The sequence below is a fragment of the Phyllostomus hastatus genome, unplaced genomic scaffold (genome assembly GCF_019186645.2).
Source record: "Phyllostomus hastatus isolate PE091 unplaced genomic scaffold, TTU_PhHast_1.1 phas_scaffold_93, whole genome shotgun sequence".
NCBI classification, from domain to species: domain Eukaryota; kingdom Metazoa; phylum Chordata; class Mammalia; order Chiroptera; family Phyllostomidae; genus Phyllostomus; species Phyllostomus hastatus.
The window spans coordinates 22,666,984-22,693,147 of NW_025334042.1; the positions used below are offsets into that span (position 1 = coordinate 22,666,984).

A 26,164-nucleotide genomic window follows, 5' to 3' on the forward strand; every position below is an offset into this window, starting at 1 on the left:
TTCCATTATCTTGTAAAACAAACCATCATCTTTAATTTGGAAAAAAGGACATGCACCACACATTTAGAACTTTACAGGCAACAAGATACTAACTCTTAATAGGTCTTTTCCTTGGCCAAGGAATGTACATCTAGAATGTAGAATACAGAGCAGTAGTTCTTTCTACTCTTCTAGGCCAGTGATTTTCAACCAATGCACAGCAAGAGGTGCACTGCTGTGCCACAAGAATTTTTTTTTAAGATTTTATTTATTTATTTTTAGAAAGAAGGGAAGGGAGGAAGAGAAACATCCATGTATGGTTGCCTCATGCATCCCCCACTGGGAACCTGGCCCACAACCCAGGCATGTGCCCTGACTGAGAATCGAACCAGCAACCATTTGGTTCGCAGGACTGTGCCCAATCCACTAAGCTACACCAGCCAGGGCAAGAATTTTTTTTTTTCACTCAGACCCAAAATCTCAACAGTAATCTCAACTATTTAGTCAGAGGCACTGACTTCTTTTCCCTTAGATTGCTGAATTAAAAAATGACAACAGCCAACACAACAATAACCATCCAGTGTTAACCAGATCAAAATTATACCTATTATTTGCAGATTGGCAAAAAATCTATTTTTTGGTATGCTGCAGAACTTTAGTAATTAGTTCCCGTGTGCCATGAGATGAAGAGGCTGGAGACCGCTGCTCTAGGCAATAGACAGACCTGTAACCCAAGTTACCCTCAGAGTCAGGTGAACTATGGTAGCACCAGGGCAGTAAGAACATTTGAGGAATGTTGAGTTAGGGTAGTACTCTATGGCAAAATTTTATGTCACAAATTTCCACTCGAGCATTGAGAATTCTGGGCTTGGAAGTCTGATGGAGGCAGGAAGCGATCTCATCCTCATTCAGGCACTGACTTGAGTCCAGTGAGTATATGAGGGGAGTGCGGAGAGAGGGGACACAGGATAAGAGAGAGAATAGTGACAAGGAATATCCAGAATGGGAATTTTGCACACTCAAAGAGTGAGGAGAATCTCCAATGGAGTAGTCACAGTAAGAATATTTCAGCTCTTTCTGGTTTCCTTCCTCTGTACTCCCTTTGGCTCCTTCTCTCTTTCTAGCTCTCCTCTTTCGTCAGACACACTCTGTGGCAAACTTAAGCCCCAAACCACAACCTTGAGAAATTCCAAATGGATTTTGTCAGCAAGGCCAACACCCCCCGCCTCCCCACCCCTGCTCCTCTAGGCACACGTGAGCTGGGCTCAGGCCCAGGCCTGGGGTCAGTGGCAGGGGTGGGAGTGTGCAACCCACAGAGCGGGTGACTACAATGTCAGCTTTTACTTAGCTCCAGTGGAAGCCAGAGGGAGGGAGCACAACCAATGAACTGTAAGTCAGGCCTCTTTGCCTCCCTCAGCTGTGGATGAGCTCTTCTTCCTTAGCCTTTCAAGTGGTTGGGAAGCTGGGGAGTGGCAGTGGTTGGCTAATTGCCAGCTGGGCAGCACCCCTCCTATCTTTGCTTTTCTTTGCTCCATGGGAAGCACCCAGTGATGCTGCAACAGACACTTTCCTCTCAAGACTCCAAACGGGTGAAGGACGGAAGGGCTGGGAGATTCTCCAGTCCCATTCATTAGCTCTCACTCAAATACCATGGTACTTGCCGCTTACCATGTTAGGCTGACACCCTCTTCATCCTTCTGTCACGCCTGGGACCCAACCTTGAGAGTATCTGAAGTCTTGGGCAGTAACACCGATAGGTTCCAGTTCCTGTAAGAATACCACAAGTCATGTTGGTATGGTTGGGTACTAGGGAAGCAGTGGTATAAAGCCTAATTTTCATGACCAGTGTGGGACATAACCTGGTGTAGTGTTCCTAGAAAATTCTAGGAAAAGAAATGTAAAGACTGAAGTAATCATGTGGTGGTATCACAGGGTCCACTCTAGGAGTCTGTAATAACACTGAAGGAGTCTTCTGCCATTTAAAACACAAAGCTTAGCCCTGGCAGGTATGGTTCAGGTGTTTGGAGTGTCATCCTGTAAATTGAAAGTTCAAGGGTTCAATTCCTGGTCAGGGTCTAGTTTGCGAGGGTCGGTCACTGGTCAGGGAGCTTGCAAGAGGCAATTGATCAATCAGTGTTTCTGTCTCACACAGATGTTTTTCTCCCTCTCTCTCCCTCCCTTCCCCGCTCTCTAAAATCAATAAGCATGTGCTCAGTTGAGGATAAAAAAAGAAAAGAAAAACTTAGCGGGTGAAGGCCCTTAATGGCAACAGCCCAGGACAGATACAACTCTGTTATAAACACGTTCTTTGTATTCATCTTTTCCCTCACCATCTTAAATTAGGGTCTCTTTGGCTTCAGATTCTAGGGTCATGTTATTCTCTAGGTGACAATACAAAAGAAAACAGATAGGAATAAGAGGAAGAGACTGGTGAATGCATGCACCAGAGATTGATGGGGATAAGAGGTAGACATAGTGTGGCTATCTACCAGCCTACTTCTTGCAAGGAGACAAGAAATAAGGCAAAAAACAAAAAACAAAAACCAAACCCAGAAAAGCAGTAATTTTGGCCCAGGGCTTAAGGAACAGCCATGTGTTCCCTTATGCTACTGTGAACGCAGAGGGAGGGCACTTAGAGAACCTTATTCTGTTCTTAGCGTTTCTAGTGCCTTTCATCTGTGACAGCCTAGCGTATTCCAATGCAGCTTTGCAGGTCTAGACCAGGTGCAGAAGTGAGTGTGAGGAAAGTGGGGGTGGGCAGGAATAGAGAAACTTGAATGCAAAGTCTCTCTTTCCTTGGGGCACTAAAATTCATAATCATTTAGGAACACTTCCTCAAGCCACACCTCTGGATATTAGGTTTTAACCTTCAACGTTCCAACTTCCTAACTGGCCCAGAGTTGTTGCCTTCAGTTTCTTAAATTCATCACTCTCCCTTCTCTTCCCTATAGGAAACGATATGTTGATTCAGACCCCTGACTAACCTAGTCTTAGGTTAGGAGTTGTGCAGCAACACTGGTGTAGCAGAGCTCTCAGGGGGATGCTGTTAGCCATGGTTAAAAAAGAAAGATGAGGTCTGGACGAGTTAGGTGGGCTAGAGCGAGGCCTCTTCACTCATCCTTCCTCCTGGCTTTGCCCAAGGAGCCCCCGGGGCTCTCCACTGTGGCCAGCAGGCGGCCCCGATCCTTAAATTCCAGGTATGGCTCCGGAGCTTCGTATTGTCACCTCAGTACCCACTGCTTTATTCTTATTTCCTGGCTCGCAGATTCAGCCTCCACCGCTCACAGCTTTTAGCCCCTACCACAGCAACCGGCTTCAGCTTTAGCACCCGGATGCCTCTGCTGCAGCCGCTGCCATGGTGATAGCTCTCGCGAGAACTGCCGCTCGCTACCGCGCAGCTCTCGCGTGATCAAGGAGGTGGGAAGTATCCCGGTCTGGGGGTGGGGGTTCGCCGCGCAGCTCTTGTCACTGTCGCGGCTTCCGGTGCTAGGTAGAGGGAAGGAAGGAGGGAGTCGGGGAACGGGGCAAGGGGAGCAGCCGCCTTGAAATTGGCTGGGGGGTCCGGAGGGAGCCGAGCGGAACGTGCGGGGGCGGAGGCGGAGGCGGCGGCCGCAGCGGCGAAGCTTGGGAGCAGGAACAGGTGAGGGGCCGGGGAGGGAAGGCGGTTCCTGGTAGAGGAGAGGCTCAGGGTGGGGGCTGAGGATTTAGAGCCCCCTGCTGGGCACTGCCCGGCTTGGGGCGTTGTGGTCCTTCCCACCCGAGAGGTCGTAGAAGGGGCGCTGGGCCAGCCTCATGCCGGCCCCCGCATTTGAGGCCCCCGCATTTGAAGGACGTGGAGCGGGGGTGGGGGTGGGGGCGGGGCGGGGCGGGGGGCGCATATGGATTTGTCCTCCGTCTCGCACAAGGGGGCGACCTGGGCTGCTGTTAGGTTCCCTCGCCTGCAGAAGGTGGGCTTTGAAGGGGTCGGGATTGAGGAGGTGGAAAACAGTCCAGGGAGAGGTGATGCGGGGGCGGTGATGGATGTTTTGTGTCCTTTTTCTGAAAAAGGGCTAGGGAATGCTGCTTTTTTCTACCCTCTCTTCCCCTCCACCTTAGTAATAAGAGCTGAGAGAAGCCTTGCTGGTGGCACCCTCACCCCTTATGGGACAAGGGTGCATAGGCGGTTTAGGGAGTAGCCGGCAGGACAATCTAGTGGAGCACCCCTTGGGCACTATCTAGTGGAGGTTGCGCTTTCGGGTCTTGGAAACAGCACATTGGAAGAGGGCAGCAGGTGGGGAGAGGGAGGAGAGGAGGCAGGAGGGGGATGGGGGGTCTAATCTGGCTTCAAGAAGAGAGGTGGTGCCTTCCTCCCTTAGGCAAAGCGGGGGCGGGGCGGTCTCACTGGAGGAGGGAGCGTCTTGTCTCTGGCTCTGAGTTTGTGTCTTCCAATCCGCTTTCTTTCTTTAGGAAGTACCAGGATTCCCGGAACCGAAAATGGAGCCATTGCTTACACCAATGTTTGGGGAAAGGAGAGGGAGGTGGAGTTCCCTGTTAAAACAGGCCTCTTGATTAGCAAAGTGGTAGCTCCTCTTTTTGGGGAGTTCCCTTGTTTCTGGGTTGTATTACTGCCAGTCTTCCTCTGGCCAGGCCAGGAGCAGTGTGGTATGTGGTCAGGAGTGAGAAGAAATAGTGAGGTCATCCAGTTGAGGGAGAAGTGAAACTTAAAACCTGTTTCTGCTGCTGTTGGATTGGGTCACCCCTGGTCCATGGCATGAAAGTTTTATTGGTAGGAGATCTGCCACAGGAGTCTGATTGCTTGGGTCAGTGCAACAGGACAGAGTCTAGTCTCTGCATACTTTCTTCCTTGTCCCTAATTTGTTGACATTTTTTCTTGAGCTTGTTGGGGTGTGTCCATTTGCTATGACCAGAGTGGGGCAGTAAGTTGGTCTTTGCACAATAGACTTGAGGGGTTTTCTTTAAGATTTTTAAAACTTATTTTTAGATAGAGGGGGAAGGAGGGAGAAAGAGCGGGAGAGAAATATTGATTGCTTGCTTCTTGCACACGCCCCAGACAGGAGACCGACCCTGCAACCCAGGCATGGGCTCTGACTAGAAATCAAAGGGCAACCTTTTGTTTTGTGGGACAATGCACAATCAGCTGAGCCACATTGGTCAGGGCTAGACTTGAGTTTGAATAACATGTCTCTTAAAGCTCATTTTAAGAAAGAAGCTGATCCATGGGGTTCACCTTTCACAGAATGAATCATTGACCTTGGATTCATCTGGGAAAGAGCTTCATGTATCACACACTCACATACCTCCTGCCTCCTAGCATAGAAATTACTACTTTGTATAGTCAAAATTTTTATGTGCATGTCTTGTTTTTCTAGAGAGACTAAGTTTTTTTGAGTGCAGGAATTAATTGGAGCCCAATCTTGCATCTCCCGCAAGCCTTTGCACATAGTAGGCTCTCGTGATGAATACAGGAGATGTGAATGTATAGAACTCAACAAACTTTTTGACTGCAGTTTAAGGAGAAGGAGATGGCTTGGCTGTCAGGGAGAGTGCCTGGAGAGAGCTGAGTGAAGATACAAAGGCCTTTAGCCTTTCGAATTAAGAAGTCTTGGTCGCTCCAACTTCCTAAGAGGCACAAAACAGTCATGGAAAATGGAAACTAAGACCCAAGAAGAAAACTGTTAATAAAACACAGTCATTATATATCAGAAATCCCACATTTCCTGCTTCGCCACCCCACCCCTGCATTTTAGGCAAAGGGGTCTCTTCATTAGCTGTAAGTCCTTCAAAGTATCATCTGCCAATTGGAATCCTGGAGATCATGGAGGAGGGAGCCAATGTATGTATGTGGTGCCTGGCACAGAATTGGTGCCAGTGAGTCGTAGCTGCTGTTATAAACTGAATGCAAGTATAAAGGCAGGCAGAGAGCAGGCTGCAAAGGGTGGAAGTGAAGTGTTATGTGCACAAAGGGTCATATTGTGTGTGCTCATCTCTGCTACTCTCTTCCACTGGAGTCATAAGAGGAAATGGACTCAGAGGACAGTGGGCGGGATTTGTTGGTAAGAAGAAGGAACTTCTTTAAAACCAGGTTTGTTAAAGCTGAGTAAATAACTGAGGGAAATTGTGGAATCTGCCTCCCCATATACCTTTACAAATGGATGCCAAGAGGCCTGAGACTCAAAGTATATTGCTGTGTGTGGCATGCCTCAACATTTTTTTGCAGGTGAATTTACAAGTAAAATGGTACAGTAATTAAGAGTGTGGACCTTGGAATTGGACAAAAATTGGGTTCGGATCCTGCCTCTGCTATTATTAGTTGTATGATTTTGGTGAAATTACTTGTCCTCTCTGAGCTCCATTTCCCTCGTCCTCTCTGAGCTCCATTTCCCTCATCTGTAAAGAGTATGATAATGATAGTACCTACTTCCTAGAGTTGGCATGAGAATTAAATGAGATAATACACACAAAGCACTTAGTATTGTACAAAGCACATAGTAAGCCCCGAGTAAATGTTAACTGCTGTTAATACTCATCATCACAATGGTCATAATAATGTGAGCACTCCGGGCTGCCTTAAAGTTTTGCAAAAGAACAGCTTACCGCCCGAGGTGCCTGTGTAGAGGGATGATTGTTACCATGACTCTGGGCTTGTGAGCAGTGAAATCTTTTTTCAGCATCAGCTTCACAGAGGCAGCTCCTGCTGCCTGAGTGGGAGGTGAAGCTGGAGCAAGGCAGAGGCCCTGAGCCATCAGCTTGGGTGAGGATGTGGGGGCTGGAAAGTAGTGTTCGTGTTCAAGTCAGCGTGACTGCGGTGATGGTTGACTCTTCCATACAGGTGCACCCTGATTGACTTAGGTCAGGATTTAGATCCTTGGGTTCCATTAACTTAGGTCTTGATGAGCATTTCAGCATCCTCCATTTTCTGGGCCACTTTCCGTTTAATCCTATCTCTTTTAAACATCTACTTAAGTATGTTTCAGAATGTACTATATTAAGGTCCACAGTTATGATATCTGTATTATTCTGTCTACTATACCTTTCTCATCATCTGTCACTAATGTAGGTAGAGTGCCCATAAAGCTTTTTAATAATGAAACGACATGGGGAACATTTGGAAAGAGGTCCACAAGTGTTTGAAGGCTTTGTATTATAGTCTGGGAAAGAACTGAGGCGGGATTCCATGAACATGTGAGAGCTTTGTCATGGACTTCTGCAAAGGATCTTCTATACCAGAAGGACCAGAAAGGAATTGGCTGAGATTTCAGGGATCCACCATTATCACCATATTCCTGAAGAAAGGTGAGATGATTGGGTGTCAGAGACCTCATGGTACATTTTAGCTGTCCCGTTACCGGTGAGGTATAGCTTTTCCTTTATGAGCTTATACACAGGAGTGTCCAGCACAAATGTTTAAACTTTACCATGATTTAGATATGACCCAGGAGAACATTTGCTCTCTGTTGTTTTGTACCCTGTCCCCTGCCACATTTTTTTAAAGCAATCCAGTGCTACCTTATGTAAAATCTTACCTGCAGTCTAATACATACAATGGGTAAAAGTGGGGCTGCTCTGGCGGTGGAGGAGAGTCGGGGAGCATAATTAGGGCCTCTCATATAGTTTCTCCTTTCCCCCAGGCAGCCTCTGAATCCTATCCAAGGAACCCTAGGGCTCTGAGAAGAAAGAAACCACTTCTTTAGTTTGTCAGATACAGGAAAAGGACTGGGGATTACCTTGAAATAATGCCTTCCTTCACCTCACAAACGTGTTGCCACCATCAGTAGTACTGTGTTTCTCAATAATAAACATCAAATCACTTGCTACAGATTGTATGGCTGGGTGCTGGGGACATGAAACATGAGTAAGGCATGGTACCTGTTGGCAAGGGGCTCATAGTCTAGTGAAGTGCTTCCCAAACCTTTTCCCACCATGGCATACACAGAAAATGGTAACAGTGAGACAGACAGCTGCTTGCAACCTGACATGGCCAGCCCAAGGGCTCTAGCTGCTTTAAGCTCTGCCTAGCCCCATAGTACTGATGGGATGAGTATCTCTAGCTGCCTGTAAGGTGTTTAAGGCAAACTATTTGGGAAGCTGAAGCTCTGGAGAAGGAAACAAATGTGAGTAAGACATACTGTGGTAAATCCTAGAGAAGTGTGTTTGAGGTGATAAGGGATCTCAAAGAGCTCCTGTTCCCCAAGGTAGTCAGTTGCCTGTGGTCTTGTGCCCTGAGGGTGCTCTACAATGGTTGGTCTTCTTCAAATCCTGGTTCCCTATTTCTTCTGTTTGCTGGCAGCTCCATCTTGACCTGTGCTGTTGGGAGCAGATTGCAGACAAAGGTTTATTAGGGCTTTAGGCTGACTACTGGTGGAATTTCAGTGATTTTGTAATTAGGAAAGTATAGTGTTCTCAGTATTCAAGCTTTAAATGTGGGCATTGGAGCAGCCATAGAATATTGGGAGATAGAGCTAGCTGTAAGCTGGTCAGATTTTAAGAATAGGGCAAACTAAAAGCTTTGGTTAGAGACCAGCAGTACCACAGAATGTTCCAAAGAAACAAATGAGTCTAGTTTTGTTGTTGTTGTTGTTGTTGTTTTTAAAAAATATCCAATCACTTTGATTTGGATAGTCCATGTATTCTGAAACAGACTGGATGCTCTGTTTCGACTCCCTTGCTGAGTGTTGCCTGTGGGAAGCCTTCTGAAGGGCTCAACCAGTCGTGGTGATATAGGGTCCTTTCTGCTTGTCGTGTGGCCTTCAGCTCATCCTGTCCTAGAGCCATCTTCTTGGACTAGAAGGTAAACTGACCTGAGCCTAAACACCACTAATTGAGTTAAGTAGAGTCTGATTTTTTTTTTTAAATTATCACCTGAGGCTATATCCAGCTAGAGGAAGGGAGATTGAGAGAGAGAGAGAGAGAAAACGTTGATGGGTTGCCTTCCCATGACACTGCAACAGGGAACGGAACCCACAACCTAGGCATGTGTCCTGAATGGGAATGGAAGCTGCAACCTTTCAGTTTATGGGACAATGCTCCAACCAACTGAGCCACACCAGCCAGGGCGGGTGGAGCCTAATTTTAGCTAGATATGTTTTCATTTATAACAGGGTTATCCTTGATTGCCTGGTAGCTAAATTCAATAGGTATCTTTCAGGCCTTATCTTAATTTGACCTTTCTTTCTTTCCTTCTTTCCTTCTTTCCTTCTTTCTTTCTTTCTTTCCTTCTTTCCTTCTTTCTTTCTTTCTTTCTTTCTTTCTTTCTCTTTCTTTCCTTCCTTCCTTCCTTCTTTCTTTCTTTCTTTCTTTCAAAGATTTTATTTATTTATTTTTCGACAGAGAGGACGGGAGGGAGAAAGAGGGAGAGAAACATCAATGTGTGGCTGCCTCTTGTCCATTCCCCACTGGGGACCCCTTGGTTTGCAGGCTGACACTCAGTCCACTGAGCCATACCAGCCAGGGCTTAATTTGACCTTTCTGTACCCTTCGGTCTTCCTTTTTAAATGTTCTTTCCTCCTTGTTATCTGTGATGTTTTACTCTCTAGATTTTCTTTCTATCCCTCAAGTTACTTCTTCATCTCTTTCCTGGCCTTTTTTTCTGCCCAGTGCTTTAAGTGTTGATGTGCCTTTTCTCCTCTCTCAGTGTGCACACAGTCTCTCCAGATGTACCAGTTAGAATGTGGCAGCTGTCAAAAGGCAGGAAACACACCTGTGACTCAAACAAGAAGAGGATTTATTACAGCATATAACAAGAAGTCTAGGTGAAATAAGCCAGACATAAAAGGGCACACACTGTGTGGGCCCACTTACATGCCATACCTAGAAGAGTCAAGTTTATTGAGGCAGAAGTAGAGTGGTGGTTGCCAGAGGCAGGAGGAGGAGGGAGTGGGAGTTATTCTTCAATAGGTATATAAAGCTTCTGGATGCACAACAGTGAGAATGTACTTAATGCCACTGAATTGTACATTTAAAAATGGTTAAATGGTAGATTTTTTTGTATATTTTTTTACCACACACAAAAACATCTAGAGTTAGAGCACTTTGTTTTCTGTTTGTTTTTAATCCACCAGCTTGACAGTGTTTTTTTGTTTGTTTTGTTTTGTTGTTTTTTAAGACTTTATTTCTAGCGATAGGGGAGGAAAGGGAAAAAGAAGGAGAGAAACGTCAATGTGAGAGAGAAACATTGATCAATTGCCTCTCATATGCACCCCCAACCAGAGACTGAACCTGAAACCTTCTTATGTGCCCTGACCTGGAATCGAACCTGCAACCTGTAGCTTTGCAGAACAGCGCCCAACCAAGTGAACCACACCATTCAGGGCATTGATGGTGTTTTCAAAGACCCAAGTTTTCTCCGTTTTTCTCCTCTTATGTTGTTGAGTTCTTTTGTCTGTCCCTTCAAGGTTGCAAGATTGCTCCAGCATCACATCCTTCTATATCAACATCCAAAGGCTAAGCAAAAGAATATTACCATATGTCCTTTTTTAAGCTTGTGGAAAACTTTTCCAGATGCTTCCAGAAGACTTTTCTCACATCCTATTGGCTATAACTAGGACATGACCATTTGTGACTCATTCACTGGCAAGGGAAATGGAATGCCCACAGACCTTAGGCTGATCGGTTTTAATACCTTAGGGCTGAGGAAGGGTATCTCATACCTCTGCCCCAACATCTGAACGAATAAGAGGTTCTGTCTGAAGAAAGAAGGGGAAGAATGGCTGTTGGGTAGGCAGCCATCCCGGATCATCAGTCGTCTTGGTTCCTTCGTGGCTTCTATCATCAGCACAGATGATTCCCAGGTATCCAGACCAGACTTTTCTGTTGTGCTTCATGCCTTTGTACCTCAGAATCAGCGTTTAATCCAAAAACAAACATTGTCCCTCTCAGACCTGTTCCTCTTGTTATTTCCTGTCTAAAGACATGCCACTGAATCACCCAGGACAGAAACCTGAGAGTCACCTTTGACTTTTCTACTCTTCCTTCCTATGTTTAATCCGTCATTAAATCCTGTGGATTCTGCTGTTTTGATGTTTCCAATATGTCTTCTCTAGTTACGAACTTGTGATTTCTCACCTGTATTACTGTGTTTCCCCAGTGTTCTCTCTGCCTCTAGTTTCCCCCTTTTAATTTATTCCCTAAACTGCCAGAATGGTGTTTCTAAAGCACATATCTGATCATGTTACTTGGTGTGGCCTTTTGAAGCCCTTCATGATCTGGCCCTTACCTCTCCAGCCTCATCACATTTTTTAATTCACCATGCTGCATCCAAGTGCACTATCTCCCAGTTGCATCTGGCTTTTCCTAATAAAGAGTGCCATCTCTAACTCAAGTCTTTGTGCCTTCCCTTCTGCCCCATTCCCTCTGTATTGTCTTACTCCTGTTTTTCCTTTGGGAGTAAGCTCAGGTGAGATCTGAACATCATGTCTGGAAATCATCCTTTACCCCCCAGTCTTGATTAACTGCTCCAGCATCCTGTCCCTGTAATACTATGTGCTTACCCTGCTCTTATCCTCACACTGTTTTGTAAGCCTCTGTTCACTAGTTTTTTCCTTCTGTCAACTGAGTTCTTTGAAGGCAGAAACTTGTCTTCCTCTCTGTATCCCTAGCTCAGTATACTCAATAAATGTTTAATGAATGGGTGGAAGCTGACATCAGAAGCGATGTCTTGGCTTTGGGAAATCTTTGAGTCCAGTAGAAGTCATTGAGATACTAATGTAAGAGTTCCTATGTGCTGATTACAGTGCTCTTGAGACAAATACTTGGAAAAGTTTACAGAGGTCAGTCACAAGCCAGCCACACTAAGGAAACTAAATACAGGGAGATCTTGCTTTTGTTTACTTAAATTTTATTGGTCTGCTCCATTGGCTGTGCTAAAAATAGCATCTCTATTAGCGATACCTCAGGTTGAAAATTATCTGGGAACAAAGCTGCTTTTCAGTGTACCCTGCCTGGCAGCAGTTGGTTTAGGGGAGACAGGTCTTCCTTTCCCTCGACTCATGTAGCCTAGAGAGGAAGAGGTGGTGCTAGATCAGGAATCTCCTCAGAGCTGTCTCAAAACACATGCCTGAGCCAGTTCCTGGAGTCAGGCGGGGGGAGTGTGCGTGGCAGGCTGAGCTATGACTCTCAAAGTCACTTGGAGAGTGAGGCAGACATGTTCCTGCAACACATAAGCCAGGGTGGCTGAGCAGCCAGTTACAGCAACAACCTGACTCTCCTGGTGGTGGGGGCTGGGGGAGACTGGGGACAGTGCATGGTCCGCAGTGAGGACGTCCTCGGGTGAAGCTTAAACTGTCCAATGCACGTGATTGAACTCCTGCACAGATTGTACTGGAAACACACTTTTATAGCTCCTATTGTTTTTGTTTTTTTTTTTTTGCTTTATACCACTGATAACGAAGTTTGTGACTATAGCATAGAATGTTGAGATTGCCCCTTTGTTAATAGAGATACTACTGTATTCCATTTTTCATCTTGAGCCACTCACCTTCAGTTTAAACTGCTGATTCCTGGTTTCCACCAGCCCGTGGAACCCTGGCATTCTGCCCTGTCCACACAGGGGCACCATCTGTGGTAGAGGAGAGTAACTACAGGCCATGCAGTGTGCAGGGAATCATTCCAAGGTTTTGGGGGGTTTATTTTTGCCCCTCTGCTTCCCAGAGCTTTTTCTAGAAATGCTTTATGGTAAAAGTGAGAATTGGCTACATGGCCAAAGATTCGTGTTTGCAGCACACAGCTAAAAGTTGCTCCCCTGATGGTGGTGGCCGCAGCACGCTCTCGGGTAGCAGGCAGGGACAGAGAAAGCTGAGACAAGAAAGCCAACACCCACTTTGGAACGCTCGGCTGAATCATGTTCCTGGTTATATTAAAGAGGAGTCATACTGTCCATTAATTTCAAGGCCCTGGGCTGCCTCAGGGGACACGTGGTAGATAACCGCTTGAATTTTTCGTCAGTTATCCATCAGCCCCATTGCATATCAGATGGCAAGAGAAAAGTCTATCAATTGTGGTCTTCTGGTCCTTTTATGGTGTTCTCAAACCAGTCCTTGGGTCAGGCATGTGGGAAATGGCCAAGCGTCGACAGGATATCTAAGCAGCTATCTGTGCTTGGTATCTGTGCTTCACCCACAGATACCAAGTACTGTAGGGCAGAAGTAGTATAAGGGCACCCTCAGATGTAGCTGAAACCAGCCAGTGTGCTTGATTGAACTCCCACCGTGGGTTGGAGTGAAAATAAGGACAGATACAGAAGAAATAAAAGGCATACTTTTTGCCCATGTGGAATGCACAGTTAAATTGGGGAGACAGGCCATGTGCAGATTTAGAAAAGAAGAAAACTCCATAAGGTGGTAAGTGCCACATAAATGGTTCAGAAATCCAGGGCCCGTGTGGTGTGCCAGGAAACAGAATTAAGAGTAACACTGGGATCAGCTTTTGAGCCAAGACTTTAGCCTGATAGCTTAGTAAAGTAGCAAGCCAAAGGACAGTGTATGCATGTTCTGAGGTGGCAGATATATTTTTAAAAAGATTTTATTTATTTTTAGAGAATGGGAAAGAAAGGGAGAGAAACATCAATGTGTGGTTGCCTCTCGCACACCCCTAACTGGGGATCTGTACTGCAACCCAGGTGTGTGCCCTGACTGGGAATTGAATCAGTGACCCCTCGGTTTGCAGGTCTGCACTTAGTCCACTGAGCCACACCAGCCAGGGCTAAGGCAGCTGATACTTTTCAGCCACTGCTGTACTCATGGTTGGTAAACATTTAATCAGCAGTAGTTCCAGTCATGAAGGACAAGAAAATAAATGCATTGTATAAATTCAGTTCAGAAATTGGGCCAAATTCTGTTATCTAGCCTTTAAAGCAAAGTAGCATTTGGAGCAGAAGGAAAGCCTACCTGAGCAGGAGACAAGATGAAAACTAGGAAGACCTGAGGAAGGTTTAAGTTGCTGGAGGTGATAGTGGTAGAACCAGCAGTATGACTACCACCAATTGCCAAGGTTGGTGGGATCTGATTGTATTAAGCTGGGCAGGAGTTCCCACCTGCCTCAGGGATCCTCGGGAATCTGTCTGGTCTGCCTGGGTGTGTTGAGGTAGGATGGGCAGGGAGGAGGGCTAGTGGGCGACTTGGCTGAAGCTGAGCCCTAAGGTTGAGCCAGGTCCTGTCCCTGGGGTGTGAGCCCTCTGGGTCAGGGGCAGGGCTCATCTGGGGAACCTGCCCAGGAGCACCACGCCTGGCTCATTAGTGAATGTCTGGGGAAGCCTTTGAAGATGAAACATTCCATAAGCACTCACTCTGTTTTTTGGGCAAACTAGTACTTTAGTCTCCAGGGGCTGTTGATCTGGCCCCTTTGTACTATTCTGGAATTTGCTGCAAACTGAGGAGACTAGGAAAAAAAAAAAAACAAATGAATAAACTTGAAATAGTTTTTGGAAAAAAAAAAAAAAACCAAAACAGCTAAACTCCCACCAAACCCCCATGCTTTAGCTTGTAAATAGGATTCCTCCCCATCCTCTTTTCACAGTCTTGAGTTTGGGTGCACTCTGTCTTGACCTGTTCCTGCACCTGTTTGTGTGTGTGTGTGTTGGGGGGGGGGTGTTCCCAGACCCCGTAGAGAATGCCAGCTCTGGCATATGGTGATCACTGAATAAGGTGCCCACTGACGCATGTCTCCCGCAGGCACAGAGAACTGGCTGGCAGGCATGATTCTGAACCCCATTTCATTGTTTTTAAGATGCATTTCTGTGGCTGTCCTGTGTCATAGAGAAGGGAGGGAAGAAGAGAATAAATGAATGACTATGATCCTGTCTGTTGGGAACAGTGGTTGGGGTGGGCATTTTGTACTTTATAGTGGTTCTTACTGCTCCCTTGATTTTTTCAGCAGGTGTTTGTTAAGGGCCTACTGTGTCCCAGGCATAAGCATCTGATCTGAGTGAGCTGCTAGTGAGGGCAGTAGAGATCCTGGGAGTTAGTTTAGTTATTCAAGTACTATGTGCCAGGTGCTATTCAAGGTACCGGGAACACAGCAGTGAACAAAATAGATAAAGAGCTGACATTATAGTAGGAGGAGGAAAACAGTACAGCAAGAAACAAGTATGTGATGTGTCGGATGGTGATAAATGCTATGAAGAGAAGTGGAATAAATGGGGTACAGAGTGTGTGTATGTGTGTGTGTGTTTATTTAAAATTATTTTATTTTTTTCATTACCATTTAGTCGCCTTATACCCCTCTACGCCCCCATGTGTGTGTGTTTTATAGGTGGTTATGGAAAACCTCTTTGATAAGGTGGCATTTGAACAGACACCTGAGGAAGTGAGGGAGTACTGCATGAAGGTTGTCTGGGAGGGGAAGCATTTCAGGCAGAGTGAATAGCAATTACAAAAGCTTTGAGGCAGAAAAGTGGGGAATTGAAGTGGAGTAAGCAAAGAGAAGAGTAGTAGGAGATCTGATGAGGGAAACGGGGAATGCAGATCATGCAGTGCCTTGCAGGATGGCTTTCAGTTTTACTGAAAGGAAGATACGAAGCCAAGACGGTTTTGAACAGAGGAGCAGCATGACCTAATTTTGATTTTAAAATAGACTGAAAGGGGTTAGGGAAGAAAGCCTTGGTGCAAGTGGCCACGAGGAGCAGTTGTCCTTGTGGGCTGTGGCAAGCCTAGGGTCTACCTGGCTGAGGAGTGAGGGGTGGTCTCCTTCTCCCCACTCCTCAGTGCTGGGCACCACTGTCACGGCCAGAATCCCCCAGGGTGGGAAGGATGAGACCTGAGGCGTGCTGTTTCCTTCTTCCTCATCCATTTTGGCGTGCAGAAGGAGGGCGGGATTGCAGAAACAGGAAGACTGAAGCAGTCTCTTGGTTAAAATAGCATAAACCTTAGGAACTCGGCAAGCCTGAACTTTGTTGGGGTTCACAAAGAGCCACTCCTCATTCCACTCCCTCCTCTCCCACCCCTTCCAGAAGTTTCAGGGTAATGTTGGGAGGTGCATTAATGATGTTGCAATACCTTGGGGTATAATGTAGATTGTCAGAAGGGAAGAGACTTTAAAAATCATTTATTTTGACACCCCTCTGTTTACAGGTACAGATATGGACAGGTGAAAGAAAACTGTCCAAAGTCAATGTAGATTGCCGGCAGAGCAGGGGTCCTGAGTGTCCACTGCTTTGTCCCTGCTCCCAAAGGCTCAGGGTGTGTCTGAGTGGGCCTTAGTCTTCATAGCCCCCTCAGGCTCTAAGTTTGTTGTGAATGGACTCCAGCCTTGACTTTGACAAATCCCGTATACATGAAATCCTGACAAGCAGATGGTGGCAATGACTTTACATTTCTTTGCCTAGGATCAAGTCCTCCGTACCAGGAACCAGGCCAAAACCAGATTGCCATTGCCCCCACCTGGGCCCTGCTGTCGTCAGAAAGCTGCTGTGATCATGGGTAATATCTTTGGAAACCTCCTCAAGAGCCTGATTGGGAAGAAGGAGATGCGCATCCTGATGGTGGGCCTGGATGCCGCAGGAAAGACCACAATCCTGTATAAGCTGAAACTGGGAGAGATTGTCACCACCATCCCCACCATCGGTAAGGGCATGGCTTGGATGTAGGTTTTCATGCCAACAGCTGAGCCAGGCAGGGGGCCTGTTCCTAGATTCCTCCACTTGGCCACCAGGCAAGTCCATGCAATTTGGGGTTCTGGAAAGGATGGTTATTTAGCTTACTAGCAGGTGCTGGGGCTGCTGTTTGCCCACCTACCCTGACCTTCTCTGATGGGGGAACTTCTGCAGCCTGGCACTCAACAGTTGCCCTCAGGTACTGAGCTGGTTTGTTCTCTGTGTTATTTGGAAAGCAGGTGAAGGGCTTTGACGTTCTTGCCAGAGGCCTGTATTTGCTTCAGTTAGATCCTCAGTAGCCCTGAATCTGGTTAAGACGTGCCTGTGGGAGAGAGAACATTTGGCTTGTGGATGGGGATCCAGATCATCATCTGTAGGTGGTTCTGCATTTGGGGCTCCAGGAATATAGCTCACTTCTTTTCCTTCATTCTGCCTCGCAGGCCCCAGTTCTTAGCTGAGAAAGACTCTGGTGGCCAATGTACCGGAGTGGGGCTGAGTCATTTCTTTGTAGGAGGGAGAGCCAAAGACTGAGAATGAGTAGGGAAGGCTGGCTTGCATTACTCATGCAATCATGAACCTCCTGATTGGCTCCTCTCATCCTTTTTCACTTCTTACCTTAGTTTTTCTTTTTGGCCTTTAGGATACAAGATCAATGAATACCAGGTCTGAGGAAGCCCTAGCTTTCTTTCCCTTGCTAGAATCATGACCCAGTTTGGAGGAAACAAATCAACCCATTTTGGCATCATTTGCCAGCCTGATGTTTGACTCCAACGGTCCATTGCCTGTTTATTTTTTCCAAAGGGTTCAATGTGGAGACAGTGGAGTACAAGAACATCAGCTTCACAGTTTGGGATGTGGGCGGCCAGGACAAGATTCGACCTCTCTGGAGACACTACTTCCAGAACACCCAAGGTATGCCATGTGAATTGCCCAGGGACTTGCAGGAGTTAGTTGGGTGTGAGCAAAGTGTGGCTGTCTTTCTTGGTTATGGGCAGCCAACCCTGGGCCCGGTGCAGCTACTATGGGTGGGAGAAGAGGAGAATATGTTGCAAACATTTACAAGATATAAGGAGGGTGTTGTGTTTTGGTGGTGGGGAGGGAAGTTCATCTGTCGTCTCTGTGCAGCCCACATTCTGCCTCCCTAGGGTTGATATTTGTGGTCGACAGCAATGATCGAGAGCGAGTGAATGAGGCCCGAGAGGAGCTGATGAGGATGCTGGCAGAGGATGAGCTCCGGGATGCTGTGCTCCTTGTCTTTGCAAACAAACAGGTGAGGTTTCTCTCCACCCCTGGATTTGAGAGAGGGTAACCTGGCCTCAGAAGTGAAGGTCCTTAGAGCTCATTGTACAGGAAACCCTGTGACTATACGCTCAATTTTGGAAGTGTGGGAAATGGGATTAGTTGGCTTTTTATGCTCCTCTTCTTGTCCCCCACCACAGCTTTAATTAGCAACATTCCATCCGCAGGGATTGGTATGGTAGACATCACCTCAAATCCCTTCTTCATCTTCCCTGCTGTCTACTTCTGTGGGACTGCCCTCCCTCCTGCTATTCCTATATTTGGTTCCTGCCAACCCAATGGCATGACCTTTTTTTTTTAAGATTTTATTTATTTATTTTTAGAGAGACGGGAAGGGAGGAAGAAAGAGAGGGAGAAAAACATCAGTGTGTGGTTGTCTCTTGCATACCCCCTTCTGGGGACCTGGCCCACAACCCAGGCTTGTGCCCTGACTGGGAATCGAACCGGTGACCCCTTGGTTCGCAGACCAGCACTCAGTCCACTGAGCTATACCATCCAGAGCTGGAATGACTTCTAATGTCTTAGCTCTGGGGTCCTGGGAAGTCTAAATCCAAAGCAGCTCCCTAGGATCTTGTAGGTCCCTACAGTGGAGGAGGAAGAGAGGGTACTGATACACATCTCGTTGGTAGTGGTTGTTCTAGAAGCCTTTGAAAGATCCTGAGGATACTTTTTGTGTGTTTCCCTTGTGCTCCAGGATTTGCCTAATGCTATGAATGCTGCTGAAATCACAGACAAGTTGGGCCTGCATTCTCTGCGTCATCGCAACTGGTACATTCAGGCCACCTGTGCCACCAGCGGGGATGGGCTATATGAAGGCCTGGACTGGCTGGCCAACCAGCTCAAAAACAAGAAGTGAGAGCCAGGCAGTCCTATCCAGCCACCCCAGCCACCCCTGACATACCTACTGTCTCCCTGCCCAGCCCTCCCCCTTCCTTGCCAGCGTGGCCAGGGCCCTGGGGATCACGTCCGCATGCCCAACAAGAGCCTGTCTCTTCTGCCTCCCCACTTCCCCTTGTCCATGACTAGTCCCCAATGCTGTCCTGATGATGAATCATTCCAATTTAACAGATTTAAAACAAAACAAGGTTGTTATGGTTTCCTGGGGTACCTCCCCCCTCCTCTGAGGTTCAGGAAGTTGCGGGGGGCGGGCAGCCCATCTTTTTGCTTCGTTTGGCTCTGATTGCTGTGTTCTTGGCATCTGAGTCCCTTCCCTCTCCCTACAGGCCCCTCTCCTACCATCTTTTTTTCCTTCACCACCCTCTCCCTGTTCTATGTGGAAATTGCACGGGCCTCTCTTTGTGTGCGTGCGTGTGTGCGCGTGTATATGCATGTATAGAGAGATATGTATGCAGGGGCCGGGAGAAGGGTGGAGGGGGTGGAGTGCAGCTCAGGGCTGGGAGCCAGGACACTGCCCATTCTAGCCTATCACCTGCCCCTCCCATGTTGGTGAGATAAAGGGAATGAGGTGGAGGGAAGGCTTCCCCAGTCTTACACTGGTTCCTCTCTTTTCTGCAGGTAGGTTTTCCTGGATGATAGGACAGATGATGGATTTTCCACCACCATCTTCCTTGTTACCTCTCTTCACCCTGCTTAGGGCAGAGGGTGGCATTTATCTCTAGATGACTGTTCCCAAGGAGATGCCATTCTGCCCTGCCTTGTTAGTGGGAAGGAGAGAGGAACCCACTCACTCTTATCAGCTCAGAGAGTTCAACCGATCCTCCCCCGCCCCCTTAGATCCATCCCTCAGGAGCTTGGAGGGGAGGTAGAGCTACAAGACCACGTTGTGTGTTTGGGTGCCAGGGTACCAGGGGAGGGCCTCAGGTTTTCCATTTCCATCCTGTTGATTTTTAGGAGAAAGTGAGGCACGGGTTGGTCCTATTTCTGCCTTCCCCATCTTCTCGACCCCCAGTCTTCTGACCTTGGGGGCTGGGTGGTTCATCTGTCCTTTGTCAGAAGTGTCCTCATCCTAGCAGTCCCAGGCTGGCCGGGTGGTTGACTGGGGAGTGGGGGACTGGGGGTAGCATAGTAGACCTCAATATCAATCCCCCTGTTCTCCAGTTTTCTTTTTCTAGTTCAGGATGTGCTGAGGGATGGGAATTTCCTATTGTTTCCAGATCCTCAGACCATCCTGCCATCCCTTCCAACTTCATCCCAACAGATTTCCCCTGCACTCTTCACCCACTCACATAAGTGGATCTGTGGGTTGGGGTGGAGGTACTAAGACTCTGAAGTGGTTGTTGTTGGCGGTGCAATGCGGTGGTCTTCAGGGTCCTACCCCTATTATCAGTACTATGTAGTTGTTCAGAAGCTGCTGCTACAGAGTCTCTCTGTCTACAGGGGCCGCTCATCCCTGAGGTCCTGACTTCTACGGTATCTGTGAAGCCTTGGCTTTTCTCTGGGCTCCTGTGTATGCTGACTGCACCCTGAGCTCCAAGATGGTCGCCCATACCTTTCTGCTAAGGTCAGGGCCCAGGGCCCCCCACAGCTTGGCTGAGGGACCCCTTCCCAGAAGGGCTGTCCCAAGCCCCATCCTATGGGGCCAGGCTTCCTGTCACTTTTGTCTACAACAGGCAGATTAGTACCCTTTGCTCCATCCTGGTTGAATTGTGAAAGAGAGGTTCCAGGGGTGTCTCCCTCAGTGCCAGTTCCTTAGTGATGTTTCACTTACCCAAGATGCAGTGGGTGTGTGCAGTTCTCTTGCTCTCTAAGCCTTTGTGTGTCTGTGTGTGTTTGGTGGTGGGAGAAGCGAGGTGCTGGAGCTTCTATTTCAACATGTATTCACTCCCCTGACCCCACAGATGCTTCCTTACCCCCTTTTTTTGCCTCTGTCTCTCTTTCTTGGACTTTTTTTGCTCCTGCTGCTGCTCTCCCTGAACTCTTCCCTTTGCCTTCTGACTCACTCAGTGCTGTTGCCCATTCGTCTCCCCTTCCCTGTTTCTTTCCTACTTAGGATTCTCCACTCTCTGTCTTTGTGGTTGGTGAGGACTTTGCCTCTTCTCCCACCTCACTCCCTCTCTGGCCTTCCCTAGTTAGATATCAGTCCCAAATAGATTTTTCTCTTTTCAGGCCCACCTCTACCTCCTTTTGGGGGCTCCAGGGACCAGTGGGTCTATGTTAGGAAGCAGCCTTGGAGGTTGCCTTGGTGCTGCTTAAGATATGTCCAGCAGGGGGCAGTAAGTGATCTTGCTAGTATCCTTGGCAGTAAGTGATCTGCTAGGCCCTTGGCAGGGGTGGACCTTTCTCCATTCCCATTTACCTAGAAGTTCTTTTGGGATAGGGTGTTTCATTCCATCTCTGCCTACTCCCTCCCTGCGTCTCCTCTGGTGGGTTTAGTTTTATGCCTTCCTTTGTTCCAGACTTTCTTCTCCCTGGGGACTCTCCCACTTCTCCCCCAAAGTTTGTTTGTGGTGTTAATAGTGGTAACTGCAGTTCTGAACTGGTTTTTCTCTTCTTTTTTTCCTCCTCTGGAATGTAGACTGTATACATTTAATAACTCACCTTCTCTCTCCTTGCTCTAAATGCGGGGTACGCAATGACTGTGACCACGGTTGGAAATTAAACATGTTTTATGCAGCTTTGGCGCAGACCTTCATCCTTGACGTGCAGAGGCTGTGGGGCAGCGGTGTGATAATGAGGGTAGTTCTGCCTCTGGTGCCTCTGTCCAGACTGCCCCTTCAGCAGATGGGTACAGGGCACTTGAGGGGGTGGGGTGGGGGGAGTGAGCCTATGGAGGAACATAAGCTCATTTCCACACTGCTTGCTTCTTCCCATCACACCCCAGAGGAAGGCCTGAATTGGGCACCAGAGTGTAAGGGCATTGTGACTCTGTTGCTCTATTTCTAAAGGGTTTAACCCTGAACTTAGCCATGTATATCAGCTGCTTAGCCACATTCATCACCTGTTGGTAGACTTTGGGGACATCAGTGGCTAGAGGGCCCTGAGCTCTGAGTGCCCCATAGTACCTGCATTCCCAGATCTCCCCAGCCCTGTGCATCAGGTGTTTCTGGATGGAACAGGGTCCCTTCGCCCACATATTGGAGTCCCCACACCCATTTAGTTCTGGACTCTGGCAGTGAGTAAGCATGAAGAGTTAAGTTCTGGGTTGTGTAATGGACTTGATCCTCCTTACAGCTTATGGCCCCGCATCCCCTCTACTTCAAGCATGTGGTTCCCCATCATCGGGATTCCAGCCTCATCCAGAGATTCCACAGACTTTTGCGGGGGGGGGGACCTTTTTCATACAGCCTTTGTCCTTCCACCCACTTGTACCCTACTTACTTCCTCTCCTGCTGCTAGTGTCTGGCTCCACGCGAAGAATGGAGTGGTGCTGCCCTCAGGGTGGGTGAGGTCTGGGTGAGCCGTTCCACTTTGTTACCACTTTCTTAAGTTTTGAGGATGGAGGTCTTCCCATCCTGGTGCTGTGGGGAAGGGAAAGGATTTAGGCATATGATGAGTTTGGGGGCCCTGAGTTCCAGTGTGAAGTACACTATTTATATCCAGTTCCATCCCTGTTCCAGTTCTCCTATTCAGCCCCTCTCCTGTTATTAAAGTAAGCCATCACCTCAAGGGCTAGTGCTTCTGCCCTTATAAAACCCTTAAACTGCTCTAACCAGACATTCCTTTATCAATCCCATAAACTTTAAACATCACCTGCTTATACTCAAAATCTGATGATACTTTTCCCTCCAGTCTCCTCAAAAGTCCTACTTGGTGACTGAGGTTATTGATAAGCTAGGAGCTCCTTTTCCAAGTGTTTCATTTATATGATGAGTAGACACCTTCTAGAGCTACAACCCCTCATAAGATAATGATAATGGAGAGGACGTCAGCTGGATGGCAGGCCCCTGAACAAATGGGAAAGAAGATAACCTAGTCCCTTCTGCCTCAGCACTCAATTTAGGGTGCCAGCAAGGAGGTGGAGGGAGTCTTCCTGTGCCAGTTACTTAAACCTTCTAGCTTCTTTGGGGGAGTCACGGGAATGAGGTGGGGACTTAATTTGGAAGGTAAATGCTTAGCACCCAGCTCTTAGGACAAAGAGCAACCCCATCTTGTCAGAACATGAATAACACTTCAGTCATGACTTGTCAGGGGAGCTGGGCCCAGGGTCCATTTCAGGATCATCTGGGCAAGGGAGCTTCCAAAATGAGCCTGGAGAAAGCCAGTGGAAGACCTTGGATGGGTCCAGGTGGGATGAAGGACAAAACTGCCCAGCGATAGGGAGGAGAAGTATGGGTGTGTTTGAGTTTCTTAAGACTAGAGGTGTAAGGCCGGAAGGCTCTGGGGTTTGATTCACTGTATCACTTCCAGTCCAAGGACATAGATTGGTCAGACCAGAAAATTGACAGGTATTTATCTAGAACCTTCTTTTTCCAGGCCTGTGCTAAGAGTAGAGTCAGTCCACTGTACTGAGGGAGAAATCTGGGAACCTCTTTCTGGGATGCTCTGGAGTCCTTAGTGGACCACGTGGGGCAGTGACTGTGTAGGGATATCCTTGCTTCTGCTGCTTTAGTGCAGGGAGGGGTTTCCAGGCAGGCAGTGGTAATGCTGAGAGCAGCCTCTTTTCCAGTTCTGAAGGATGTGGAGGTAGGAGGGCCAAAGTCCAGTCGTCTGCTTTCTAACCTGGCAATTGGATGGATGGTGTATTGTGCTGGTCCCTGGGGAGTGATAGAATCCAGATGCCTTCCTTCCTCTTCAGGTTTTTCATTTTTACTGGGTTTCCTGGCCCTGTTTGCTGGAGTGGCGGTGAGGATGACCCTGAGATCCTGGGAAACGGGTTAGGGCTGAGGAAATCCGAGCCTTGAGAACGGTAAGGGGGCAGCAGGGCCACTGAAGGCAGTGGTTGGAGGTCTGGAGGAGAGGGACTCGGGTCAGGACTGTTCCCCTGCAGGGCTCCAAGCAGTGAGTGTTCACTTGTGTGTCACTTCGGCCACGGGCTGCAGGAGATGGAGTCTGGGCTCTAGGAGCAAATCGGGCTGCTGAACTGGGTGTGGTGGAGCAGAGAGGGCACCCAAGGCCGGACTCGGGCCATCTGTGCCCAGAACTGAGCAGTTCCACCCATGCAGCCTTCCTCTCACCACCCTCCCTCCGAACCGGGTGTTGAGAACTGTCTCTGAGGAGGTCTGCCCAGTTAGTCCAGGCCCAGCGGAAGATTTCAGGATGAACTTGTCTACCTGGCACCCTCCTCCCACCCACCTCCCACTTCCACTGTTCCATCCCACACACTGTTAAGAGCTGTCCTAGGACAGAATTGAGTATGAGGCCTTTTAAGTGTTGGGGGCTTAGCTTGGATCTCTGAGCCACAGGCATTTGAGTGCTAACTTCCAAGTTCTGAATATAGGAAAGAGGAGTGCTCCCTTGGTGCTTGGTAATAGATAAGCAATGGGGCATCTTGTTTTTTGCCTGTGCCAGAGCTTGCATTGAAAGGATGATTCTTCCCTGGCTCGAACAGCCGCTGGGGAGAGCAGGGAGGGAGAAAGCACTTCATTCTTGGGTGGATGAGCGCATGGCCATACCTGAAAAGAAAACATCTATAGTCAGCCAGGGTATGCATGTCCTTGAAAATATGGCATTCTACTTTGAGCCCAGATGTGCATATGCTGACTCACAGGCTTTTTATTTATTAACGATGTTTAAAATAAACATTAAAAACATTTAAAAAGCAGTGCCTTGCTTACTATTTGGTACATAATGGCACTCATCTTGAGGAATGAATACACATCACTATCCTTAATCAGGGTGGGTATGGTGGGTACCCAGTGAGTTTTGGAAAGCAGGGGGCAGTGGTAGAGTTTTCTCTACTTGCTGACAGAGACACCTTTGAGGGTGGGGGCCTTTCCAGTAGTGGGTCTCTGATTAAGTTGTCTATTCAGTCAGGGCTGGGCCAGAACTGGCTCATCTTTCTCTGTCTTTCAGGTGCCTCCTAATTTGATCCAAGGAGAAAGGGCTCCCTGTGCTGCCCTCTGTGGGTGATATTATTGTCTTAGTTTTGTCCTCTCCATTCCCGCTCCCACCCTCTTCACTTGACCCCCACTTCCCTGCCTCCATCAGATTCCCAAACAAAGCCTCAGACCTGGACACTAGTCTTCCTCTTTCATGACATCATCCCAGTCAGCCGATGTATATATATATCAGTGCAGTATGCACTGCTACCCCATTGCTCGTAAACTTTTCAGTAGGTTCCCACTGTTTCAGTCCAACGTTGAAGGCTCCCCACAATTAGCTGCAGCAATTGGGGTAGCTGGTCCCTTTCCAGCTACCTTCCTCTCTGCTCTCATGGCTAAATCCTGTACACTAACCATACTGGTCCATTCATTGTCCCAAATATCTGGCTCACTGCCTTTATTTCATTTCCCATTGTTTAAAAATATCACTTTCCTTTAAAATCTACAAAGTCTATGACCTCTCTAATTATAAGGACTTTTGTTCCCCCGGTCTGGCTCCTTTAGCTCTGTTAGCACAGCTCATGCAGTGCCTCCCACACATTCCCTTGTATTGCTCTACAGTCATGTGCCACTTAATAGGCTGTATGGTTTAAGCTGTCACTCCTAGACTGCAAGCCCGTACAGCATGTTACTGTACAGAACGACACAAGATTGATTCAAGCACAAGACGGGATAATGCAACCAAGAGACATGGTAAACAGGAGACGTATGAGGCTGCTGTGGGCGTAACAGTATACTGTTTTACAGCAAACGCTTTCTATAAGTAGAATGAGCACACTAAAATTGTGAGAAAGCCCTGGCTGGGTAGCTCAGTTGGTTAGAACATTGTCACAGTTTGCCAAGGTTTTGGGTTCAATCCCCAATCAGGGCACATACAAGAATCAACCAATGAATGCATAAATAAATGGAACAACAAATTGATGTTTCTATTTCTCTCCCTCTCTGAAATCAGTAGTTTAAAAACTATAAAAAATATAGTGTAGTAAATACATAAACCAGTAACATTTATTACCAAGTATTACATACTGTACAAAGTCGTACGTATGCTTTTATATGATGAGTGCGTCAGCTCATTTACATCAGCATCAACACAAATACGAGGTGGGCACTGGGCTATGACATTAGAACAGCTACAAATCTATGTCACTAGGCTGTAGTGATTTTTCAACTCCATTAATTAATTTTGTGAGCCCATCATTGCAGATGTGGTCCATGGTTGACTGAGACATCATACAGCACAGAGCTATATATCATCTTCCTTCATTTGATATTTAACTTTACTTTTTTTTTAAAAAGATTTTATTTATTTTTAGAGAGGGAAGGGAGGGAGAGAGAGGGAGAAAGAAACATCAATGTGCGGTTG

The 26,164-nt window shown here is 47.4% G+C and overlaps 1 protein-coding gene across 1 annotated transcript; it reads left to right on the plus strand.

The window, feature by feature from the left end:
* Positions 1–3,424: 3,424 nt before the first annotated feature.
* Positions 3,425–21,433, plus strand: ARF3 (ADP ribosylation factor 3). The gene is made up of 5 exons (XM_045829140.1): positions 3,425–3,619; positions 16,295–16,532; positions 17,363–17,473; positions 17,707–17,831; positions 18,555–21,433. Exons 2-5 carry the CDS (start codon positions 16,385–16,387, stop codon positions 18,714–18,716), a joined length of 546 nt encoding a protein of 181 aa, XP_045685096.1. The 5' UTR covers positions 3,425–3,619; positions 16,295–16,384; the 3' UTR covers positions 18,717–21,433.
* Positions 21,434–26,164: the final 4,731 nt, after the last annotated feature.